At 28.6% G+C, this 27653-nt stretch overlaps 1 protein-coding gene across 1 annotated transcript in view; it reads right to left on the reverse strand.

The window, feature by feature from the left end:
- LOC123296305 (calcitonin gene-related peptide type 1 receptor-like) overlaps window positions 1-15966 on the reverse strand; it is a 295317-nt gene extending 279351 nt beyond the window's left edge. The window contains exon 1 of the mRNA XM_044877766.1: window positions 15873-15966. Within this exon, the coding sequence (XP_044733701.1) occupies window positions 15873-15966 (94 nt within the window). The remainder of the gene's footprint in view (window positions 1-15872) is intronic.
- Between the last annotated feature and the right edge of the window lie 11687 nt (window positions 15967-27653).

Below are 27653 nucleotides of genomic sequence, written 5' to 3' on the forward strand. Positions count from 1 at the left end.
TCCACTTTATCTTCAACAATTTTATTTACAAGAAAGCTATAAAAATAGTCTTTCATTTATGTAAGTAATAAAAATTGAATATTAGTAATTGCTCAAGTGGAAAAATCAAAAGTTTTATGTAATGAAAAATTATTTTTGGAAAAAAATATCGGAAATAAAAGTTTAAGTACTATGCATTCAATAAAATTGTTTTTAAGTGTTATCGGTAACTAAAACGAAATTGAATAAGTGAAAATAAATAATTGACTGATAAAATTATTGATATAATACTTCATATAGGCAGTGTTGAATATCAGGGCTTGTATTATTATACCATGCATATATGTAGCATGCAAGGTATACTAAGTTAGTCCCAAGTTTGTAACGCTTAAAAATATTGATGCTATGCATAAAAATTTGGTGTAGGTGATCATAAAATCACCAATTACTCCATTTCCGGTTGTCCGTCCGTTCGTCTGTGGGTACGATAACGCAAAAACGAAAAAAGATATCAAGCTGAAATATTTACAGCGTACTCAGGACGTAAAAAGTGAGGCCGAGTTCGTAAATGAGCAACATAGGTCAATTGGGTCTTCTTGTAAACCGTTAGAGATAGAACAAAAGTTTAGATGTAAAAAATATTCCTATGTGTAATGTGATAGAGTAATCAACACTGTCTATGCATGGTATTTCAACAATTAACTTAGTCAATTGTTTGTTTTCACTTGTTTTTATAAATAAGATTAATTTTAAAAAACAAAGAGCAATTTTTCAAGGGTTTTTTTCCTTTTTTTTTGGGCGTTTCATGCTTTTCAAACAAATTTTTCCCCATTTATCGATCTTACCGACCCCCTTAATGTTATCGAATGAAACTAAGGTCAATGGACTCACTATTTGAAGCTATCTACAAATTTTCAACTGTCTATCTTTTATAGTTTTTAAGAAAATAAAAACTAAATTTTTGTCCTAAATTGGACCCTCAAAGAGAAACAAAGAAAGGTATTTATGAAAAAATGTTTCAAACAAAAATTGTTTAATTTTTCATAAGGAACATTTTTATACTTTTGAAACTTTTGTTTTATCTCTAACCGTTTAAAAGATCCATACCCAATTAAAAATGTTGCTTATTTACGAAGTCAAACAAACTGCTAAAGGACACAGTGCGAGTCTAATTCTAATTTTAATTATTATACCTTGGTTGAGATTTGCTTACTTATCCTTCCGAAGGTTCCAAAAAGCCGCCATGCCAACGCAAAGGCGGAATATTTGCAGTGTTATGCTGACAAAAAGAAAATAATAATTTTACAAGTTATAGTTCTGTAAAAAATAAATATAAGCTTGTTTGTGATTTTATAATTAAGTTTTCTTTAACTGTCCTGCGATAACACATCGACTACTAGCACCGTAGCTATTATTTTAGTAAATTGACCTTTTAATGTAACACAAGTACCGGAAAAAATAGTTATCGATTTTGTCATTAAATAGATAGGGAAATTAAACATTACATTAAAAACATTTATTTAGGACTATTTCGAATTGTCTCCGAACTTGTTTATGTCTATTTTGACTAACTATATGACTTTTATCAAAATATTTAATTAATATACAAAATATATGAACATGTGTTTATATTATGAAATCCAACGAATAATAACTAATGAAATAAATTATGTATATAGATTATTGAATCGAATATCATAAATTATATTAAAGTTTTAATTGGCAGTTTGATTAAAGTCTTAAAATTAAATAACAATTTTTTTTATTTTGTTACTTCCAAAATTTAATAATATAAATTAATAATTCTGGGCTGATCAATATAGTAAGCCTAGCTAAAATATTCAGATAAAGTTTTGAATGTCACAATTTTCGACGTGTATTATTGAATATAAAAGTGCATGTTCCCACTTGCACTTGTGATCGGGTATTTTTTAACTAATATTTTCCAGCCACACACTTTTTGCCCCGCAAACAATATCTTCGTAATTTTAGGTTAATGTAAACAAGAAAATTCACTTACGTTTTTTTCTCTAAAAAGAACCATTTGTGAAATAGTTTCAAACAATTTGTAATTTTCAAAGTTCAGAAAATCTATGAAGACATGATGTTTATAACTAATAATGTGAGCGAATATTCTTCCTATACAGGTTCTCCTAATCTTTTCGAAAACGGATTGTAATATATAAAACCGGTAAAATTGGAGTCTTCTTATTTTCGGGAGGAAGAAAAAAAAATGTGTCCAAAAAAATTTACTTTTATTTCAAAATTTTTTTTCCTATTCCTCGGTACCTGTTTTTATGGTTTTTTAAAGCTAAAAAAGTTTTCGACACAAATTTCATTCCCTCTGAAAATATGAAGTCTCGGATTTTACCGTTTTTAGATATTCCAATCAGTTTTCGAAAAAGTTAGCTGGAAGTCCAGTAGTTTACATAGCGACTTTAACAGCCGGGGCCCATTATTGAGAAGATTTGAAGTTTCTATGTGAACTCCTGGACAGAAAATTCATTACACCCTTAATGATAGAGGGTAGTTAATGTATCTTACAAACCATCTTTTGATTAACATTGTCATACAAATAAGTACTTTATAATAATTCCACGACATAAATAATCAAGTATTTACTTTTACCGTAACATATATCATATATTTTCAAATTAATTATAGTGATATGTCAGTGTTGAGCTTATTTATAGTATCTAAAACTCTTCAATAGTAAATGTGTAATAATTCAAAAACTTTCGCCAATTATTTAGGGAAGTTGAAACAGCATGAATAATATTTTATAATCAATCACAAATAGTTTGATACACCTGTATTTCAAAAACAAATAGAAAATTGGCTTATAATTTTAATTTTAAAAGAACAAACAGTCATCATGTATATAACTACGTCCTTCAGAAAAAAATTTTAAATGTAAATAAACAATTTTTTAAAAGTAAATTATTTATATTTAAACGTTTGACCGCAAATGTATACAAATCGGTTTGAAATGTTCGACAATTATACCTACATATTTTTTATTACTGGTTTCAGTATATATTAAACATAAAAAATGCCTTTTTTTTATTACTGTGCATTTCCTGGTTGTACACACCACACAAGATTCATTAGAGTAGTATTCTGGCGAATTAAAATAACTTCATTACCTAACTTTATTATTACCTAGTACATACGGAAGCCTGAATGAAAAATCCGTGAAAATTTTGAATTTGGGCGGTTATAACCCTTAAAGATTACTTTTTTTTATAAATCTTTTATAAATCGTTTGTAAAGTAGACTAAATTTGCTACAATATGCACCAAGAATGGACTCTGTAGACCCAATACTTTACGAGATAAATCCTTTCAAATTTTATCATTTTTTCTAACTTTGCAATTTTTTGCAATATCATGTCGTTTTGAATGAATTTTGACCTTGAACAACACTAGCAGACTGCGTCGAAGGTAAGTCTTCCCGCTAGAGTAGTTTGAAATTCTACTGAAATATTGCAAACTGGTTTTTTTTCTGATTTTTGCGATTATAAACTTAAACGGGTAGTTTTGAAGTACCTTTTAAAGATGTTTTTAAAGTTATATAAATTTGGTACAATATGAGACTAGAATCGTTTCTGTAGACCCAGTTGTTTTCGAGATAAATTCTTTCAAATTTTATCATTTTTTTCTTACTTTGCAATATTATGTCGTTTTGAATGAATTTCGACCCTGAACAACATTAGCAGAATACGACGAAGGTAAGTGGAACTACTTCCCGCTAGAGTAGTTTAAAATGCTACTAAAATATTGCAAACTGACGTCTGAAATATCAAAAAAAATTGCGAAGTTAGAAAAAATCTTCATTGACGATTCTGGTCTCATATTGTAGCAAATTTAGTTTACTAAAAAAGGGACTTCAAGAACTAACCCTTTAGGGTTATAATTGCCAAAAACTGAAAAAAAAAACTGAAATTTTCTCGCGTTTTTCAGTTTTTGACAAAGTTGCGTTCGGCGCTTGAGGTTACAAACTTGAATTATTCATTGGAATAACATCATAAACAAGTCTGCAAAAAATCAGAACTACCGGATTTGATGCAGACTGTAATGAACAAACTTACTGTAATATAAAGTGATGTAGGATATATGAGGACTTTTATATATTTGTGTAAAAACACAAAAATACAAAAGAATGAAATAATAAATAACATTTTTTGTTGTGTTTACGAATTTCTCTGATTATTTCAATCGTCTTCTATCATAGTCGGTTATTTAGATTGGTTCTTCAAACACCAAGGAAAAAGATATTTTTTTTGTATAGAAAATAGAAAATACGAAATTAAGTTTAATTTTTTTTTGTTTTTTGTTTATACTTCTTTTTATCTTTTTGTTTTATCGCCTGTACTAATTGATTTAATACATTTAATAACAAAATAGAAGGTGGCTTCTCATGTACCGACTACGTTTATGTCCTGTGTCCGGTACTCCAGAAGCATGTGAGTGTTTTTATTTTCTTATTTATGGAAACTTTTTTCTAGTCAGTGTTACTGAATAAAAGTAACGAAACTTTAAATAATAAAAAAAAAAATGCATTAACTTAAACTGAGTTAACTTTTTAGTTAATTTTAACGTCTACTGGATCTTTGATTTAGTTTTTAGACAAGGATGCCAACTTTCAGGGAATTCTTTTAAGCCCAGCGAAGCGGGTGGGTATCACTCTAGTATATATATACACATACACAAGATACGCGTGGATAACGTAACTAATTCTTGACAGAGAGGTAAATATATTTTTCAAACTTTATCACGTTTGCTACCTTTTTTTTAAAAACTAAAAATATTTAAAAATAGTTTATACTTTTTTCTTTGAAATCATTAGAAACATAAGTTCTTTTACAAAAAAAAATCCGTGTTTATTTGTACATACGATACTTATGTAAGTACAATTTCTAAAGGTTTATAGAACTTCTATGTTGAAAAATAGAAACATATATTTCCTCTGATATATAAAAGGAAAATTTATCAAGCTTGTATAAACTTACAAAATATTACACTCGCTAACTGTGTGTTAAATTTTGCTCTAAGGAACGTGTTGCAAGCATTGAAAAGGATGTTTTCAACTTATAAACAACTACTTTACTATTAAAAAAAATTAACTTCACTCAAAGTGAATATTTATGAAGACGAATGTATCGTTTTAAACTTCAATCTTTAGAATTTTTCGTCTTTGATACGTAAAACTAGTGACATTTACGGTCGTTATAAATTTATAACTTTGTGATACTATAAATAAAATGGTAAAAAAAAAATTATTTTAAATTTATACGATCAGTAGAATAATTTTCAAAAAAAAAAAAATGTTGATCAATCAATAAAATGCATCTTCATTATCGTTTCTTTTAGATATTTTATGCAGTGAAAAAACGGTGACACCTGTTAAAATCTGTTTGTATTTACGATTCTCAAGGTATCAGATTACTAGGGGTCAAAATTTAAAACATAATGAGCTGTTTGTGGCATCGTAGCTCCTAAACAGATGAACCGATTTTGATTTTTATTGTTGTTGTTGTTTGAAAGGTAATTCGATCTAGGGTGATCTTAGCCCTCTTTTTAGTCCTGGGTTAATAAACATACAATACGCTCAAATAAATTAGATTTTCGTAATTTTTGTATCAAAATTGTCTCTAAATATTATTTTAGAATCGAACCAGCTACCCTAAGCATACCGCGGACGGAATTGGTTACACCTTAACCAACTGAGCTAATAGAGCGACAACTAAATACATAGATAAAAGAAAATTGCGATAGTTAAAAACCAAAAAAAAAAACATAGATATCTAAAAAACATTTTGTATATATACATTTTGTACTATACTTTTGTACTATATACATTGTATAGTATCACAAAAAATGCAAAGGATTTGTGGACACTGAGTGTACATTAATAACACTAAGTATATAATAACAGTATCGTCAAAAAATTACCTAGCGTCAAAAAATTCATCAGTAATACCTTTATCGATGAAAACATAGAACCTCTAATGAATTTATTGAATTTAATAAAATCTAAAAAGTACAATATAATTTATCTGTCAGCAATCAGACATAAATAATCTAATTTAAAAACAAAAAATTTTATTTACATTTAAAAAAAAAATTATAAACTGTTAAAATAAAAATTTGACATTGATGTTATTTAAAACATTAAAATACGAACGATGTTGGTTTATTGGCATGCAGAGTATACAAATATAAATAAAAAATTTTTTTATCAAAAATTTCCCATGTTTTTGTTTTTCATTCACAGCAAATAGTGATTATTACCTAATTGTGTGTAAGTTTTCGAAAAGAGCTTTCGAATAAGAGCCTTTTTGGGATTGAAGAAATAAAATTTCCAATTTACTTTGCTTAGTCCACTTTTATTTATTTAATATTTTAATAATTTAAAATATTTTTGACTAGTTTTGTCTAACATAGACATTTTCATAACTGTCATAAGAGTCTGTTTGTTTCTTGTGGAAATATTTTTATGGTATCACCGCCATATTCAAAATCATATAAATATGTTAAAACGATAGAGATAGAACAAAAGTTGAAATATAAACAAGTGTAAACAAACTATTGACTGAGTTAATTGTTGAAATACCATGTATAGACAGTGTTGATTACTCTGCCACATTACACATACATATATGTCACACAAATATAACTGATATACATACATAATAATACAATTTGCGCATAATATGCGCTCTCACGGGTAAACAATAAGGTTTACGAAAAAATGTTTCAAACAAAAGTTGTAAAATTTTTTATAATACTTCGAAAAATTTGCAAAATTTACGAAAACTAGTACAGTAAATGTAAATAAAACAGTAAATGTAAAGGTGCTTTTCGATGTTTTATTTGGACCCCTCGGGGGAAAAATTTTCAAAAAGTTACGAAAACTAGTACAAATGTAAAAAAGGTGCTTTTTCGGTGTGTTATTTGGACCCCTCGTGTAATATTTCTTTACCTGTTACGCTGGTAGCTCCTTTTGTTTGCTTGCAAAACGTAGATTCACACTCTCCTAAAAGGTCAAAGCAGCTTTACATCGCGTTTTGCGATTAAAGTTGTATTTTTTTGTAAGATTTTACTGGTGTATAAAATTATTATCTACTTTTAAGTGCAGTAAAGCATTTTTTTTAGTTCTATATACTTATAATTTATTCATTTAACTAGTGGTTCTAAATAAAACCGTTTAAAAATATTATTGTGAATGGGGCTCATTTATATCAATTATAATGAAACCTTATATTTTCTCTTAGTAGCAATATGATACGTTTTCATTATATAACTTTTATTTTTAACAATGATAATTTTGTAACTTTAATTGGTGAGTATTTTTCCATTATTATCATAAAAATCCGTAGAAAAAGACATTTGAATTAATTATATTTTTAACAGGAAACACTATACTCCGTCATGCTTTTTAAGGTAGTACGAGTACCAAGGCAAGTTAAGTCGCTCTGACAACCCAGGTCATTGGCGACTGCACTTAAATACAAAGTTTGGATAGACTTATAGGTGAACAAATTACAGGCGAGAACATTTGGTATATATATGTATTACAGATATACATAAGTTACTTTATGGTTGAAATTATTTGTACCTTATTTTCAACTTTGATGATTAATTGTGCTATAGATTCATGAACATAGACGAAAAATAAGAATACAATTTTTCAATATCTGCCTTGCTTTTTGAAGTAATATTTTGAAAATTACTCTAGATATCGAAAAATTTCATTCTTACTTGATATTGCCAAGTCAAAACAGAATTCACCATCAAAACTGAAAATATATATATAAAAATTTTTTTTTGGGGTCCCACTACCGTGCTTATATTTCCTTAATTAGTCAGACACAACGGGTTTTTTGTTTTCAATAATTTATTAAGGTTTTAACTTTAATTTATATGGTTTTTTTTTATTAGCACCGATTAGTTTTGGAAAAATCTATGAAAACATACCGTCCGTTTTAAATATGTTTACTTTTGAAGTCAATATTATTTATTTAAATACTCGGGCAATCCATCCTAAAAATTTTGAACAGTCATTTATCCTAAATTGCCCTTATGCTCGTACATCCTTAACAAACTGGTAAGATAAATAATATATAAGCGAATAAATATTCTTATGTGTATCTTTTATTTTGAACAATAATTTTATTGTATGGATTCTCTCATGCGCCGTTCGCGTCCGTCCGAATGACGACGTCTCCTGTGGATTGTTTGTCTATAATATGTCACTTAATCGTATGTTTAAAGTTAGGGTAAAACGATTTGCATTCTATGATTAATAGAGAAAGAAAACAATTCTGTTTATGGCCTTGTAGTATAACAGTTCTCCACGTTCGATAATTAAGCGAGCGGAGCGAGCCTCTACTAGATTCAAATGTAACTTTTTGATGATAAACTTTACAAAAAAAATACAAAAGATTTAAACATGAAATGAAATGTTGTAGTTCCATATTTATGTCTAGATGTGTTATCAATCATTATTTTTAGAAAAAATTATATAAATAATAAATAATAAAAAACAACAGTATTTTTTATTTATTACATGTATGTATATATCAATATATATGCCGAGACAATGGCACCATATGTGAGCTACATCTAATACTAATATATAATTGGCTACATTTAATATTAATTTTAATGGAGTGGCCATCTGTAGATTCTTTCAAGTATTAAAAAACTTCATAATGAAAAATACAAATCACGTGATAACAAAACATAAACAATTAATTTTTGCAGTTCTAGAGTAGAATAACTTAAAAATTTAAGTGATATTAATACAAGTAATGAAAAAATTTTAATTATAGTTATTATAATTTTAAAGTTATTTATTAATTAATTGTAATGATAGCAATAAAATGCCACGACGTCGTACGTTGACGGGTCGTAAAGAGCGTGATCGTAATCGATCATTAAAGCGTGACTATCGGAATCGACGAAAAAAAGATCAAAAAGAATTATATCTTTATCGAGATGATATTAATTTTAAAATGTATGCAGAAAATTTGGAGATTGCTCAAATGAATTTGAATTTTGAAGTATGTAATGTATGTCATCGTCGTTGGTTTGATTTACAAATTAATAAAGATGGGTTTTGTTGTATTTCTCATAAATTTAAATAAAAATTGAATTGAATATTTTCACAGCGGATAATAACATGGATCCTGGTTTACAACATGATGTTTTAAAGAAATAAACGTTTGTTGAGGAACAATTAAATAAACAATATTTGTGAATAATTGAAGTATAATTTTATTTTAGAAATATATATTTTATATGATACCATTCGCGAGCCATAGTAAAGTTATACTTTTAGCTAGTTTATTTTAAGGCAGGAATTGAACGTCTCGTATCTGAGAGCGATTTCGTTAACTAAGGCTGAATACAGAGTGTAACGCGTGACGATGACTCGAGTTCGATGGTTTTGATCGGGTAAAGATTATCTCGGTTAAATCAGCTTTAAAAAAGAAAAGAAATGAAATGCAAAAAACAGTAAGCATTTTAGGGACTGTGCAAAAGTACAGGTAATCTTTTATCCAATTTTACCCTACTTCCATAATATATTTATGTATTGTGTTTATAAATAAGAATAATTATGTGAATAGTATGAACAAATGATGAAAAAAGTGGGAAGAAAAATTTATGAAAAGTTAAAGACCGTGAGCCTATTATGAATGTTCATGATTATTTCTGCTTGCCTTTTCCATTATTGATAAAGTTTGTTAAACAAATAAAAAAGTTCAATTGTAGGGTGAGTATCGAATTCAAAAAATTAGAGTTTTTCGACGATTTTATTTTGGGTTATTATGTTTATGTTACAATAAAGTTGACACAAAACGTAAAAATAAATTAGTAGCTCCCTCGTTCACACTCCCGAGGAATATCGTCACCACGCTCTCATCTTACTTTGCAAGTATCTCTTAGCTATGACTGACATCGAAGCCGCAATAGCTAGCGAACTACATAAATAATCATGAGAATATGGAGATGATACTCGGTTGTACTCGCGTAGACCTCTCGTGTAGATTTCGATAACAAAAAACCGCTTTTTACCGTAGTCCGAGGCTAAGGAAGACAAGATTCCACAAATAACACATTCTCGTTTCTCCATATTATCGTTTTTCACCCCCCGCCCACCACTTCGTGCTACTCCACAAGAGTATTGAGTAGGCTTATAAGATAACAACTCTTGATAGTGATCAAAAACAGCTTCGTTTTTTAAGATTTTTGTAATTTTTTTCTTTTTTCAGGCAAAAAAAACCTTAGAAAAATACAAATTTAAAACCCGATTTAAATTTGAAAATCATTTCAAAAATACATACTAAAAGAAATTTTGCTTCATTGTAAACTTACGGTCTTTTAGTGGGTACACTAAATATATGATAATTATTTTTTTGTATTCATGCAGAATAAAATATGAAGAAAATAAATTATGCTGTGTATTCATTATTGTCCAGACGATCTGTTTACGCATATTTTTAAAAAAATATAATTTAATTCATCTTATCGAGATATAAATCCGCGAATAATTATGATATTATTTTTTCTTTTTATACCAGACACTTTTATCTATACACAGAGATTTTCAAAGAATTTTTTACACATGAAGCGTCATTATTTGAATTATTTGTCAGCAGATTCATACTTGTGCTCCACTGCACAAGTCATAGTAAAGTACTGTGACTTGTGCTCCACTCCACAAGTAATTGTAAAATACTGTGACTTGTGCTCCACTCCACAAGTCATAGTAAAATACTGTGACTTGTGCTCCACTCCACAAGTCATAGTAAAATACTGTGACTTGTGTTCCACTCCACAAGTCATAGTAAAATACTGTGCACAAGTCATAGTAAAGTACTGTGACTTGTGCTCCACTCCACAAGTAATTGTAAAATACTGTGACTTGTGCTCCCCTCCACAAGTCATAGTAAAATACTGTGACTTGTGCTCCACTCCACAAGTCATAGTAAAATACTGTGACTTGTGCTCCACTCCACAAGTCATAGTAAAATACTGTGACTTGTGCTCCACTCCACAAGTCATAGTAAAATACTGTGACTTGTATCAGTTGTACATCATGCAAGTTCTATCTAGACGTTTCAGTCTATTATGACATACCGTGTGCGGTTAAAAAGATCGCACGGCTTGAAAATCTCTGTATAAACGCATACCGTGTGAGGTATAGAACCATTCACGGCTTAATAATCCCAATATAAACGCATACCGTGTGTTATAGTTTACCGTGTGTGGTATAGAACCATTCACGGCTTGAAAATCTCTGTATAAACGCATACCGTGTGTTATAGCTATAACACACCGTATAGACGGTATACCGTGGACGGTATACCGTGGACGGTATACCGTGGACGGTATACCGTGGACGGTATACCGTGGACGGTATAAGGTTTTTTTGTGCTTGAATTCATTGAGAATGGTAATAAGAGTAAATTTGAGCCCAAGTAAAACGAAAATTGATTCAAAACTAATTAGATTAGATTCCTAAACCATTTTCTTCTTTCTATACATAGTTAGTGATAAAATATTTTAACTATTTTCTACTGCACCAACCCCCTCTAATTTCTATTTTTTTTTTTTTTTTAAACTTATATAAAATAAATGAATTTTTCCTTAGTCAGTTCAGATTTTGTGTTATTTATTTTTATTTAAATTAAACTTCCAACAAAATTAACATAAAACATATTAGTAGGTAAAGTAACTGAGAAAAGAAGAACATACATATTTTTTTTTAAATGTTCACTTCATAAATTTATACTAGGGTAAGATGTAGTACCTATAGTCAAATATACTACTGTGCCCAAAAAATAAGGTAACATTGTATTTATTTTGAAAATTCTTCTTTATTCTTCCAAATCAATTTCATCCCCTTCAAAGTAATCCCCTCCCGATGCAATGCACTTATGCCAACGGTTTTTCTAATCTTCGAAAAACTGATTGTAGTTCACTTTTCGGGATTGCCTTCAGTTCCATCTTCGCTGCGGCTGAATCTCCTCTATCGTATCAAAACGGTGTCCCCGAAGCGGTCTTTTGAGCTTGCTGAACAAGCAGAAGTCGCCAGATCAGATGAATACGGTGGTTGCGGAACGATATGAGTTGAGTTTTTAACGAAATTATCACGAATTATGAGTGCAGTATGGGATGGAGCATTATCGTGGTGTAAAAACCATGAATTGTCTTTCCACAATTCCGGCCTTTTTATGCGGATAGCGTTACGCAAATGACGCATAACATTCAAATAATATTCCTTGTTGACTGTTGGTCGGGCGGAAGGAATTCATAATGCACTACAAACACGCGCAGTTTTAATTCAAATGTCACCTTAGTTTTTGGACACAGCATGTACCTTGAATTATTCGTAGAGTCTTGGCAGATATTGATATTTACTGCACAGCACATGAACTGTTTTGAGGGTATTTTGGGTATTTTATGAGGATACAGGTAGGCTGAAAACGTGTTGTCAATCTGGTTTTGCACATTGTGGTTTTGCTTAAAAACTTCCAATTTTAGTATATTGTTTTGTAAATCATAATCAACGTGGCTCATTGTTTATTGGTGAGTAAATTGTTGTGCCTTATTCCAGTTTTAAACATGACGTTCAAATTTGAGATGGTAAAGTTTCAAATATTCAAAGTGATGTTCCGTGAATCTAACAACTAAAAGTGACTTGAATCCAAGCGCGTATCTACCACCGAATCAATCGAATGAATGATACGTATCTACCGCCGAATGTATCATCAGACACAATCAGTGGCGGTGATTCTAAGTAAATTAGAGTGGAAGTTCTCGTACTCGTCATGTTAACATCATGTATCATAGATCAACCGTTTTTATCGACCGAATATTAATAATTTAATTCTTAAACAAAAACATAGTATTAAGGAACAACAGTGCTTCAAATAGAGATAATTACCAATATGCTATTTGAATGCATGGATTTAGAAATACACATAAATGTAATTTTTATTCTAGGTACTATGCCTTCCCCTACTAGAATTTATAAAAAATTAATCATAATATGCTAATTTTAAGTAAAATAAACAATATCAAAGTTAAAAATACATTTGCTTTTGTATACAAGGTAGAAGTATGTAAATTACATAACGCATAATAGGTTCGAACTGATTTTAAGATTTATCAACAAAGCAATGAATAATATTGTTTGTTGATCCTTGAGAACAAAATTATTGATTTATGATATTTTTGTATGCGTATTTCCATAAATTCATGTTTTTTTTTTTTTTTTTTTGGGAAATTATTTACTGCTTGTTATTTAGTGTAAGTGTCGGAGCAATCCCTGTTATATTAGTTTCTTAGCTAGGAAATATCTTCGTAATAAACGGATACATGAAATGGTCGAACAAAAAATATTCAAATGCCAAGGTGCTATCGATGTTTTCGAAATTTAGTTTCCCTCAATTATTGATAGTTGAAAAAAATACGCTCATACCAGCGGTCGAATCAGCTTGGCCTTGCATGATATGATGCTCCTGGAATAATGTGTAGTTTTCTCAACTCAACGAAATTTTTATTTGGTTTGTTTAAAATTTGGATACAAGCTTGAGTAATCTAATATTAATAATAAAAAAAATTCCCTCGTTTAGATTGGAAAATAACCTTATGGTTGAGACTCGCCATTTCGTGCAAAATTTGGGTTGACTTGTAATTAATCTTCATTGAATCATTTCGAATTTTTTTTGAAATGTGAAGTTATCAACAAGTCTGCAACGCCTGGAGGGAGGAAATTTAACAAAGTTAAGCTAGTCTTATTACCCTATATTGTATACATTTTTAAAGGATTAGTAACAATTTAGAATTTTTTAATTAAAGCCTATGTTTTCTATCTAAATTAGGTACCTCTTGCGTTAATTTTGAGCATCCTTTGTCTTGATAATAATCGCTCATGAAACCTTCAAACGAAAAATGGTGGAAAACTGATAACATAAACCTATCGCTATTTTCTAAGTTAAATTATCCCGTTTAGATTTGAAAATTGCCTTGCGGTTGATAGCGCAACTATTTCAAAATACTCTCAAATGTTTTTCTATCGTAAAAATACTACTCAGTGTAAACGAACCCAAGCCTAATTCGTTTTCACTCAAGTACGAAATTAACAAATTCATAAGAATCACTCGAGTAAAATCCAGAACTCGTGTCACATTACTAATTTATTTCGGCCAGTCTCCTTCAATGGTACGATTTCACAAACAGTGACTCGAAGATAGAAAAACGTTACAAACTTCTTTCTTTTCCTCATTTATTTCCCAATGGTCGAACACATGCTATCTCGATCGTGCCCAAAAATGCATAAATTGTTAAATAAATTATCAATGTTCTTTTAATCAGTAATGACATGAATTTCATTCATGATTACTGACGAGTTTAGTAGGTTAAAATGTATAAAAATTAAGCATAAGCAAACCAGATAAATAAAATTCTGACGTGTAAATTATTCAAATGGAGCTAAACATGTGTCATTTGTATGACACATAAATAAAAATGTAATGTAATCTCGTCAAATTATTACAAAGGTTTCCCTTAATAACATATACAATATATAATTCAATATTCTAATAAAATTATTAGAAAGTTTTACAAAAATAAAACGCTTCTAAGAAATTAAACAACGATTTTTTATTATCTTCACTTAAAATAGTAGTAGCTCCGCGATTGAAATGTATTAAGAAATTTAAAAAAACCTGTAAAAATAATTAATTTAATGGTCTATACACAACATGTTAATTGTTGTTTTTGTTAAATCACACCGTTTATGAGATAATTGTGATTTAAATTGATATATTTTACTCGTAGGTGTAGAATGAGATTAGCGTAGGGAAATATAAGTTATAATCTATTTTTCTTAGTAGAAAGATTACCATCTTTATGCAAAATTGATATCTACTAGAACAGAAGTCTAAAATAAGTATAAAAAAAATTGCAAATTATTCTCACGTACTCATAAAAATAGTTAAAATAATCGCACAGACGATAAGTTTTAGTGGAGGGGATGTAGAAAGAATTGTGTGAAGAAGATAGCAATAGTATAGCATTGTGGTTGTAATAGAAACAACTGTAGTGGGTCAAGACTCCGTTGTATTCTAACAGAAAGTTAGAAATTCGATAATCTTTTGTTATTCTAACAGAAAGGGAATCGAATAACAAATGAAGGTCGACCAGCACCTTCAAAATTTAAATTTTCTGAATGTCGGCTGACGAACACTATTATATTGAATGAAACTTTAAATTTGTTATTCGACTATCTTTCTATTAGAATAACAATAAACGGATATCATTTAATTTGAACCTTTTGAGAATTTTTAACTCAACAGTGCTGATGTAATCAATAAGTTTTTTGGTGATGTAATCAATAAATTTTTTGAATGTGGGTATGTGGATTAACTATGATATGGGTTCGGTTAATTGAGTATTAGTTTGCATAGAAGGCTTTTAAAGTCATGGAGAAAAGAGTTTTCTTTTTTTTTTCACTTCTTAAAATTTTTCATGGAATTAAAATCAAATCCACATCTTGAATGCAATTGTGATCCCAAAAGTTATAAGAAATTAATTGTTAAATAAATTTAATAATCTAATCCGCTTCAACCTTAAACATATTCACATCGCTGGACTTGTCTGCGGAAAATTTTATTTTTTAATGGCCTTAATTTTGACCATGGTTGAAGCAAAGATGTCGAAAGAAAACCATTAGGTCCGAAGAAAAGTCGCAAAAAGTTCTAAATGTTAAGACATTTAAAAATGTCCTTTTATTGATTTGAACACACTGTACAATAGTTTATTATTAAATTTCTAAATAGTAAAATAAAAAATGAAAATGAATATTTTAACACTTACCCTCAATTTCTATTGTGCTACTATTTAACTTCTGTTCACATTTCATACGACGGTCCAATAAAATTCTTTCCTTTGCATATTCAACGTCCGACATTTTATTTGTACAAGTTATTATATATTTATTTATTTATTTATTTTGTTATTATTTTTTTACAAAAAAGTATGACACCAACGCACAAAATTTTACACACAATTTTTAGGAATAACAAAAAAAAAAATTTTTTTAAACTAAAATACACAAACACACTTTTTACGGTCGGTCGATAGATAAGGAGGGAAGGAATCTTCTGTCTCTCTGTAAATAGAAAATAAATATAATGTATATTTTAAAATAATTTTCATATTTTTTGTATTTATTTTTGTTATTAATTTACTTTATTGTTGACTGAAATATTGTGGTATACATGAAAAATAAATTAATTTGATAAAATAATAAATATAATTTTTATCTGTATAATATTTTATTTTTTATTTTAATGAAATATCATTTAATTTTTGCCAAGATAATGCCAAAATTTAAATAGGTTACGTGGCAGATTATTAATATAAATTCCGTTTTTAAATTCCATTGTGTTTTCACATTTTGCACCGTTTAGGTAAGCAAAAATGGATTGTGGCCCCGTATAAAGTCCGTGATTTAAATGAAATTGGAAATCTGTAATTTTTAGGTCAAAATCGGTTTGGAAAATGATTTTTTACAAAATCAGAAAGAAATCTCGATTTTTTTAAGGGGTAAAAAATTCGGCTACGAAGGCAAATAGTCAATTATTTTGAAAATTATTATTAAAATAAATATTTTAAGTGGAAATCATTAATTTTTGGGTCAAAAAAGCCTTGTAAAATGACTGTTAACAAAAAGAAAGACAAAATTTTTTTTCAAATTTATTGATTTTTTTAAAAGGAAGAATTTTGAATAAACCGAAAATTTTTTTTTGTTATTTAATTCTGTGAGAATGATATTAATGGGTTATTAATACCCAAGGAGAACGGAAATTGAGTAAAAACTAATACCAGATTTATGGTTTTTGAAATATACCTTATAAACCGTTTCATAGACAAGAAAATATATATATTCGGCTACATATACCTACAGTAAATTCATGATTCAAATCTAAATTTTTAAGTGGAAATTCTTAATTTTTGGGTCAAAGCAGTCTTGGAAAAGGATTTTTAACTATATCAGAGACAAATTTTATTTCAAATTTTCCGATTTTTTTATAAAGGTATCCACCTAATTAGACTCCCAGAAAAATGAAATTTTATTTAAAATTAGTGTCAAGTTTTTCAAATATGCCTTGTAAACAGTTGCCTAGACAAGAAAATATGGATTCGGTTACGTATATATTTAATTATTTTTGAAACCATGATTCAAATCAAATTTTTAAGTAGAAATTGATAAACTTTGTGTGAAAATGACTTTGGAAAATGAGATATCAACAAAATAAGCATTTTTTCGAGCATAGATTAGGCTACCTAAGATAGCGATTGGTTTTGGATACCTTTAACTTTGAAGACTAACCTAACAACGTAGAAAAATATATTGGTCTCAATTTTCTCGATTTTATTTTTCTAATTCAAATTGTATGGCTACCCAGTAGTAATTTTTTTATTTATAAGAATAAGTATGAACGGTATTATTCACCCTTAAGTCTTATAAATGATGTTTACTTCAAACAAATCGTTATAAAAAATTATTTTCTAACATTCGAGGTTATCTATACAAGTACAAAACTATATTCAAATAACTTATGTTCATGACAATATCAACAGGTAGGCGTTTAACCTCGGCTATCATGAGATTAAATTAAATTCTAGAAGATATAGAAATGTTAACGATTCAATATAATATTATACCTAAAGTACTTGTACGGATTTTATAAAGGTATTTCATTGGTATCTATCTATTAGAGAAACATTGCAAATTAATTTTTAGTATGTGGAACTATAAAATAGGCTATTCGTTGTGTGCGTAGTCATGGTAGGGGATAATAAAAACGATGCCAGCGCTTCCAGTGTAATATTTTGGCGATAAAGGAGTCTGTTATGACTAATTTGCTATTCTTTACATGTTAATGTTATAGAAACTGTCAAATTAAAATTATTGAAAAACACTAATTAATTAAACTTAATGCATTAAAAATTGTGAAAAGAAGAAATCAAATTGCACAAATATTATTTTTCAAATGTAAATTATCATAATTATTTACTTAAATTTGTGAGACAATAATATTAAATTTTCAATGTAAGTCATAAATGCAATCTATTCAATTATATATGCATCCATACAATTCTATAATTAAAGTAGTGTATCGTTACCATGGAAACGCTTCCAATAAAACTCACGCACGGTGTGAATATATATGAAGTAAATACCCATTGGAAAACAAACTTCCTGTTGAAATTTAACTCCTTAACTCCACATAAAGTAACTTTAAATAGAAATTTTAGTTTGAGGAAATTTTATTAAAAGCTTGTTTTTTTTAAACAATATGAATAATATTAAATTAAAAATTTAAAGAAAAACTGACATAAAATCTATTTGTTCGTGACACTGTAGCTTCTAAGTGGATGAACCGATTTTGATTTTTTTGAAAAGTACGGAATTTGATCGAGACCGTTCTTAGCTAAGTTTCAAAAAATCTGCGCAGTTGTTATCAAAATCGTCACCTCTTTTCTAGATCGGATACGGAGGCCTAAACTGGTAACGTGGCTAAAAATACTCTCGTTCAAATGACCTATTGAAAAAAATCGGTTCATCCACTTAACAGGTACGATGCCACCTATATACAGATTAGTACCTACAGTCACTTAAAACGGTTGATTTCAGTGTTTTATAGTGCAGGTTTCGCTTAATTTTATAAGAACCTAGCACTTCAAAATGCATCCCCAAAAAAGTGCATATTCGAGGATTTTCTCATTTAACAAATGTCAAAATGAGATCTATTTCTATATCGATACGTGCATGGCAGTACTAAAGGGTATGTACAAGAATACAGTCCGAAATTTTATCATTTTAATGTTAACTTGAATTTTTTCCTATTTCAGAATCGAAAGTCAACTGCCACTTGGCAACGAAATTCTAAGAATCTATTTTGTGCAGAATTGTATGAATCTATTTTGTGCATAATTTTGGTAGAATTATTTATATATACAGACGAAAGCAAAATTGTTACATCCAGAATATAACTATTCCTGGCTAACACCTTTGATTCACGCGAAATCGAGGTTGAAAAATTGTTTCGGAACACACATACACATTTTACATTGTCCGGAAGTTAAACAGAATAAATTATGGTGGGAGCGCTATGAAGAATGTAAACAAAATATTTGACGAAATTTAATTGATTCGTTCATAAAATTTATTTAAAAAAAATAATCTAAAAAATCATGATATTTTATTTGTAGCATAATTGACTTGAAAGTAAATTATTATGAACTAAGAAGAAAAAAAGAAGTTTATCCTTTAGCCTTTTACTTGTCCGATATTTCGAATTCTAAAAGAATCTATGAAATGTAATAAATCAGACCATTTTATAAAAAAAAAACCTCTTTTGATCATTGCATAAAAAACCTTTTCTACGGTAAAAATATTGCTTTCATAAAATAATTTGAAAAATTTATGGTTTTTAACGAAAATGCTCTCAGTGACTCCCACATAATATCAGAAGCAACTGTGACAAAACATAATTCCAAGAACCCATTATTATATTCAATGGAATATTTCTTCATGGATTTAGATGTGAATATAAAATGGCAATAATCATGCTTAGGAAAAATAGGAATACTAACGCATAAGAAAAATGTGTATGTTTTATTTGTTTTTTTTGTTATGAAGACATAAATTTTCCATATAGGGACTTTTATAAATACTAATACACACTTTTATATCCGTAAAACAAGATAAAACTCTTTATCGTTAAGTATCAAATGTTAGTAAATTGTTATACCTACCATATTCCAGTTTTAAAAATAACGTTTAATTTAAAGAAAGTAAGGTTTGAAATACGAAAAGAGATGTACCTTGAGTCTAACAACATAATGTACCATTGATACATGAAATTATACAGGCATTAAATTTCACAATTATATTCTTGTTGTTAATGAATTACCAGATATAGGCAAGCGAAGTATAAGTAGAAAAATTATTCCCCTCGAGTCATTAGAAATATAGAGTAGTGGATACCTTAAGGGAAAAATCTAGGGTTTTATAATTTTCAATCACATTCTATAATGCGTTTCCCGAGAGTGAACATATAAAGATTATTTATTGAAGGGAGTATCTCTAGCACGACCGATTGGAGTGATTCTAGATACATTAGGGCGTGACCCATAGTACATATTGTTTCATGAAACACACTTTGTGTATCATGATTCACACTTTTTAATCGATAGTTATTTAATATTTAGAATCTTAAAATAATTACCTAATATTACAATGTTATACAAAGAGACAATTTTCGTTGGGCTATTTGAATGTATGGCTTTAAAAAGCACACGAATCTAAGTTTTTATTTTCTTAGAACTAGAAGATTAATTTTGAAACGATTTTCTAACAAAGAGGGTTGTTAGTTGTGTTATAAGTTGAACGGATCTATCTGTTTGTGTGTCTCTGAGTCTGTATGTCAGGGTGACTGTAGAATAGTAACTCCTAAACGAATGAACCGATTTTGATCTCCTAAACGAATGAACCGATTTTTTTTTAGTTTTAAAGGTAATTTTATCGAGTGTGTTTTTAGTTACGAATCGACTTAAAATGAGGCGATGCTTTTTCAAACGTCTGAGTGGATTTCCTTGAAACACAGCTTATTACACTCTCGATCAAATTTCCTTTCAAACAAAAGAAAAAAAGCAAAATCGGATTATCCATTTATAGATCAGATCTGATTTTATGTCTTTTTTTTTTTTTTGGTTTCCTTATTTTTTTTTATTGAGTATTATATTAACTTATTTTTTGCCTATGATTTGTGACATACAGTACAGCAATATATATTTATGTTTAGTAAAAACAGCAGTTTATAGGTAATAATACCGGTAACAACCTTGACATTTTTATCTAAGCTTTTTACACAAAGCCAATTCACCGTTTTTCTTTTTCTTTCAGTTATATGTTTATTATTTCTTTTCAAATGTAAATTACTATACCATTTTTCTTTCTTCATATTATATAAATGTAAGCTATAGATTTAGCTATTTACTATTATACAATATCTTCGTAGACGTATTTACGCATTTGTGAACAAAAATTTAAATCAATCTATGGAATTTAAATCAATGTAGTACTTTATTTTATGTCATTACATTTCATCAGCAAAAAAAAAAAAAAAAAAAACTAGCAAGTGGTAGAAATTCACAGCTAAGATCATATTTCCCCCTCATTAACTAATATTTTCCTTGAAATAGATTAGTTGTCTCTTCATGTTTTTCAGCACATAAAATATTTACGTAAAGCTAGAAGAGGGTTAGAGGAGCGACGCTACCTAAAGGCACTTTTTTTATATTAACTAAATTGTCAGATGTATCTATCTAAATTTGGAGAATGTGCACAAAGCATTAAAAACGGGAAAATCAGTGGGAAGAGCAGACTGAGAAGTTGATGACCACAGGAGGCACGCCCTTGGCACTGTTTCAATTTTTAACCATAAAGCTCAATATAGAGTTGCTTTAAAGACAAGCAATCGCTTCCTTGATACGAAAAAAGAGGAAGGAGTTTGGGAAGTTGACAAGAGCAGAAAAACACTTCCTTTACTTCAAAGCAAAGAATTTACGGATTTTCAACCTTTTACTTCAATTTGGAGGAGGTAGTAGAAATGAGGAAAACTTTAAAAGGTCATAAAAAGCGGTTTTCTTTTGTGATTCCATTCCAAATGAAATAAATTTCAAGTTCACTAAATCATGCTTTAAAAATAATAAAGTCTATATTTTTGGGGAAGTAATGGTTTGTTATTTTAGTACGGTTGCGCAATCCGATTTCAATTTGAAAAGAGACATGTGTCTTAAATTTTTTTTTTTATGTTTATCTTAAATAAGAAATCTTAAAAGAAATATATTACACGTTTGATTTATATTTTGTATTGAGTTATGTGATTTTGAACAGATAGAGACGAATGAGAGACTGGCGAAGGCCCGAAAATAATCTTGAGTTTGGTGTTTTTTTATTTAATTTCTTGTAGTCCTTATAAACGAATACTTTATCTTCTTGACAGCCAGAGATATAAATGAATATCATATACCTACTATCAAGTTTTCTCAATATTAGTTTTATTATTTAAAATATTTTGAAAAACAATGCCATTAGAAGTTTCCTATTTTTTTTTCGATGCCTGCTTACTCCGAGTTAAATGAATTAATTAAAACGCATGGTTATTGAATTTACAACTGTAGCTTTCATACAAAATTTATATGAATTTAAAGTAGTTTAAGCTGTTCAATCGTAAAATGTTTAACACAGAGGCTTTCAATATAAAATCAAATTTAAATATCAGATTCATAAAAGAATTCTGTATTTAATAAAAAAAAGAAATTTTCTTCATAGTCTGTGGAATGAGATATTATTTTTTTCAAAAACAATGAATTGAAACAATAATTATGACAAATTATATGGTACAGATCGATTACACCGAAAAATGTCGGAAAGCAGTAATTTTTTCAATTTTTAGGATTTGTAAGAAACAAATTTAGGAATACATAGTAATTTTTTTTTATTCCCGTGACGAATTCATTATGTCTATTTTTTTTTAAATTTCCACTTAACGCCTACTCTTTCATATTAAAAATAATTTTTTTTCGTAAAATGAAAAAAATTGCATAAATTATATTGAGATAACTCTCAATTTATTTCAATTTCCGAGAAAATAAATACTTAAATTTAAAACCCAGGGACGGGTTTAAAAAAAATAAATTTTAAACTTACAAAATTCAAAAAACCACCGACAAATGCGATTTATTCTTTGTAAACCGATTTTTGGAAACTTTGCTATAAAACGGACTCAATCGAGTCGGTTCGACCGTTTAGGGGCTACGATGTCCCTGAGAAACACACAAACGCACAGATAAATACTTTAAACTTATAATAACACTCCTTCTTAAATCAATATTAAAGTGATGGTCAAGGACATCAGATGAGATGAAAAGGATACTTAGAGAGCTATCATTTTTGGGGACAAATTTTTTAAAATATTTTAATTGAAATAGAAAAATTTGAGTTGACTTTGTTCTTTTGAATAATTGTTTTAAATAACCTAATTATTTTACCATTTGACTTTTCCAAATGAATTGAACCAGGTTTATTAGTCAATTCTTTTCCATAGTAATTATTTATATGTCATGCCTTTTCCAAAATGAATCGATTTTGAAGATCATCGCCAATTATTTAGTTTTTTTGGGTACGGAAACCTTAGTTCGCACTTGAAAGAGAGCTAAGAACACTTTCCGATACACCACCTTTCAAATGAAACTAAAAATATTAAAATCGGTTCATCCGTTCAGTAGCTACAATGCCACAGACAGACAAACGCACAGATACACATACATAGCGGTCAAACTTATAACACCCCTTTTTTAGCTCTGGGGTTAAAAAAAGAAATATATCTCAAATATGGCTTATTTAATTCACACTCTTAATGAAAAACTCTTTATCAGGAAATAATTATCCTATACTGAAAAATCTAAAAATAAAAGACCTCCATTAACACCAAATTACTCTAACACCAATAACATTAACATTTAAATCCAATATTTTCCGTATAATTTGTTATTAATATTTGAAACAGAAATGTTTTTTTTTTTTTTTTTGTTATACATATACAAACTTTCAAAGGTTGTTTATTTTCTAAAGCCAACTGTTGCATGTACGAATATTTACACACAATGCCTATATGTAAAAAATAAATATTAACATTTTAAGGTTGTACGGCTAAAAGAAAAATTTATACAGCCATGAATTTTTATTATAGTGTTAGCCAGTTATGAAAAGTGATCTTACTATACATGCAGCTTAGTGTAATTAATTGTTAAAAAATCGGTAATAAATTTGCAGGAAATAGAAAATATCGTTTGAAATGCCGTAGAAACGAATATTTTGGTTTAGAAAATAATGGACCGTGTTTCAAATAACAGGATACTTTTTACTAACAAGTACCTTAGTCATTTGGAGAGCTCAGAATATTAAAAAATTAACACTTACATTTAGAACTATGTTCTTATGAAACGTTAGGAAAAATAATTCACCGATTTTGGCGACAAAAAAGTCTTTGTTATTGATTAAATCAAAACTCTAGTGAAAATCTGATTAGTTGCCAAAAAGCATCAAGTTCTCAAGTTTTTTCTAATAGTTAGTTAGACAAAAATTATCGCAAATATTTTTTAATTAAGATGTAATAAATATCGAACAAGGTATTGTAGTGAATTAACAAAACTTCAAAAAATCCAGACGTTACATTAATAATTTTTTTAAGAATTATTTCGATTAGAAATCTGAGATGTCATTGACTGATAAATGCAGATTAAATAGATATAATATTATGTAATTCTGGTGGAGGCCCTGGATACATTCAATTTTAATACAATAATAAAGCACTAGTATTTAACAATTCCAATTAAAGCCGATATTATATACACAAAAAATATGCAATGAAATTGTACAAAAAGGGAGTTATAATGTCACAAAACGAAAGAAGTTAGTTTGAGTTTTGTTTGGTTCTTATAGCAAAAATTTGTAAAATAACAGTTTGGGAAATATAAAAGGATTTTAATTTAAGATACCTTCTAAAGAGCTGGGAAAAATAAGAATATTTTTGGCAAAAAATTTACACCGAAAAATTGATTTGGAAAAGGTGATTGTTGAAGCATTTGCCTTGAAAATATGTGATATGTACGTTTTGGATTTTATGAAGACTTACTGTTTTTAGCGCCGACTCCAAACGATATGCATCCACGAAAAATGAATGTGTATTTTTATTCTCAAGTTTTGAAATGAAAGATTAAATTTTTAAAAACTGTAGGATATATTATATTGCATGAAAACAATTAATTAAAATCCTTTACACAATTAATGTAAATTTGTATAATTATTAAAAATAATACAAATATATTTCCCGCGAAATAATAAATCGTCAATTTTACAATACAAAAGTATCATATCGTTTTCCAAACAACAAACGTCTAACAACGTTCAACACTTTTAAACAACTAAAGGTTTGTTAACAAATTTGTAAAGCCGCCGCGCATTCCATTATTGTTGTGTATTTTCTTAATAGACATATACGTTAGCGGATGACATGCGTGAATCTTTGTTGAAGAAAATTTATAATTTTTTATTTTGTTTTAAAATTTTGTTTATATGAAAAATTATTAAAAATTTTCAACAATATTCATCGTATTTTCATAATTTTATGTTTGAAAAAGTTTTTCCTAATTGGAAAGTTTTGGTAGATCGAAGCGCCCGTAGCAAAAACAGGCACTCCATCGAACATCTCAAATTTATAAAGTGAAAATGGTTGAAAAAGTTGAGAAAATAGGATACGCCCGACAGGCTAAAAAACAGTTATTATAAATTTTGGAAATTAGCTAGAAAAAATATTTGCTTTTCAAAAACACCTGCTAGAAATTATAAAAATTTGTAGTAAATAATAACCCATTATTTAAAAAATTTGCCTGGCTGACAATTTTTGTTAATTAACTTCTGACAGACATTTTTTTCTGACAGACCTCTTGAAAATGAACTTCATAACACCTTCTTGGTACTTTTGTTTTATATAATATCTTCTATCACAACTTGTGTGGCAAACAAGTTTTGTTAATAAAAAGTCTGACCACTTAATTTTCAATCCGTTGAAGATGAAGCTTAAAAAATGAAGTCTGCCATAGTAAAAAACATTTTTCGCTGGCAGGCTAAATCTTAGCTAAGTTTTAAGGGCAAGTTTGGAGTTCCGTACACGATGTCAACTAGAAAAGAGCTGATGAACTGCAAACGGCTGCAAATTACCATTCAAACAAAAGCAAAAAATTATAAAAATCAGTAAATTCATTTTAGACCTATTATGCCACAAACGAATCGATCAGACCTTTTCATGAGAGGAGTTTCTTTAAGTTTTGACAAATTTAATTTTTTTGATAAACTTTCCACTGAACTAACTTGATTCCAATCGTTTCAAACCATTTTGCTTTTTGCCTAATCCGCTAATGAAAACGAGTAAATGTATAGGGACTAGTTTACTGTTATTTCAAAATGCACTTTTAATATTAAAAAGCCGTCAAAAATTCACTTTACATTATTTGAACCTAGATAAAAGATGAAAATGTCCTTATTAAAAACCATGATTGATTTTGAAAGATTAAATTTTTTTTCGGTGTCAGTAGATACATGTTTACATGAAAATAGCTTAGACCAGCCTGAAACCCGCTGGGCTTAAAAGTAAAAACACCGCTTTATCCCCTACCTATCTTGATGTGCACAGTTTTCAATTTTGATAAATGTAAAATTGCCATAATTCATTGAATATATCAGAAAAGTTGGCCATGAGTGGTTTGACATTTACTATTTTAAATTTTTACAGAATACTTTAATTTATGGTTCAAAATTATGATTATAGATCTGCCCCATCTATAATCCTCATTTTAAAACAAATTACAGATTTCTGTAAAAATTTAAAATAGTGAATATCAAAATAAATTTTATTTTTATATATTTTTTTAAAAATATATCCTCATAAATTATAGCTCATGTGTTATTCTGAAGTATGAGCTATATTGCTGTACAGTTTCATTAAAAACTATTCGCTAGTTTTAGCGTGAAAGCGCAACATACAAACAAACAAACAAACATCCTTACTTTCGCATTTATAATATGTAGAGATAAAGCTTGGCTAGAATGAGAACCTCGTAATAGGCTTGTTTTTTTTTAGAGAAAATGTTTCAGGTGTAACTACAAAAGACTCAAACGGTAACTCAATAAATTAAAGAGCTAAGATGAACAAATTCAAAGCTGGGATTGAATTTTGGAAATAACATGAAATATGAATGTGTAAAAAATCGGAATATTCAGAACCCATAAATTGAGACCTATATTTTTGTCACAAAATTAGTTATGAATAATTGTCATCCGCTATTTCTACTCAATTTAATGTTAACAATTTAATAAAATCTTAGTAGCGAATTTTAACCAACTTCTAATGGTAGGTACAATTAACATGAAAATTTGCTGACGTACGATGACTTTACAATAAATACCAATAATTTTATCCCAGTATTCTAACCGGGATCACCAGAAATAATCGATACTTACTTTGATAATATTATATTGAAATATTAATTGTAATCTCAACGATTGAATGGTATAGTGGTTATGGTGCCCGCGGCTCATTTGGAAGATCGTTAATTTGACACCCTCTGACGTAAATAGATTTGTCTACTTTGTTACACAAAAAGAGTACTTTTACAATCTTCAGCAAGAACCAACAAAGAAATAAGTCAAATTAGCTAATTGAAAGAATAGATACAGAGAGAAACTCACGTTTTGAATTTTACATTACAATTTTTAGTTTTTTAAGCACTTAAATATTTTAGGTATTATATCGTTTAGTTTTGCTTAAATAACAAAAATAAGAATTGCCCTTCTTCGCACACCGTTTCGTAAAATTTTTAAATTATTGAGTAAAAGAAGATAGCATTTTTAATTTAAGTAGTGGCATCTGTTAGTGCAGTATCACACTAAACATGTACATTATTAAAGCGTGTAGCCTGAATAAACGCAATCATCATGATATATTTTACAGAGAGTGAGCT

This window comes from Chrysoperla carnea, chromosome 3, assembly GCF_905475395.1.
Source record: "Chrysoperla carnea chromosome 3, inChrCarn1.1, whole genome shotgun sequence".
In the NCBI taxonomy this organism is placed as follows: domain Eukaryota; kingdom Metazoa; phylum Arthropoda; class Insecta; order Neuroptera; family Chrysopidae; genus Chrysoperla; species Chrysoperla carnea.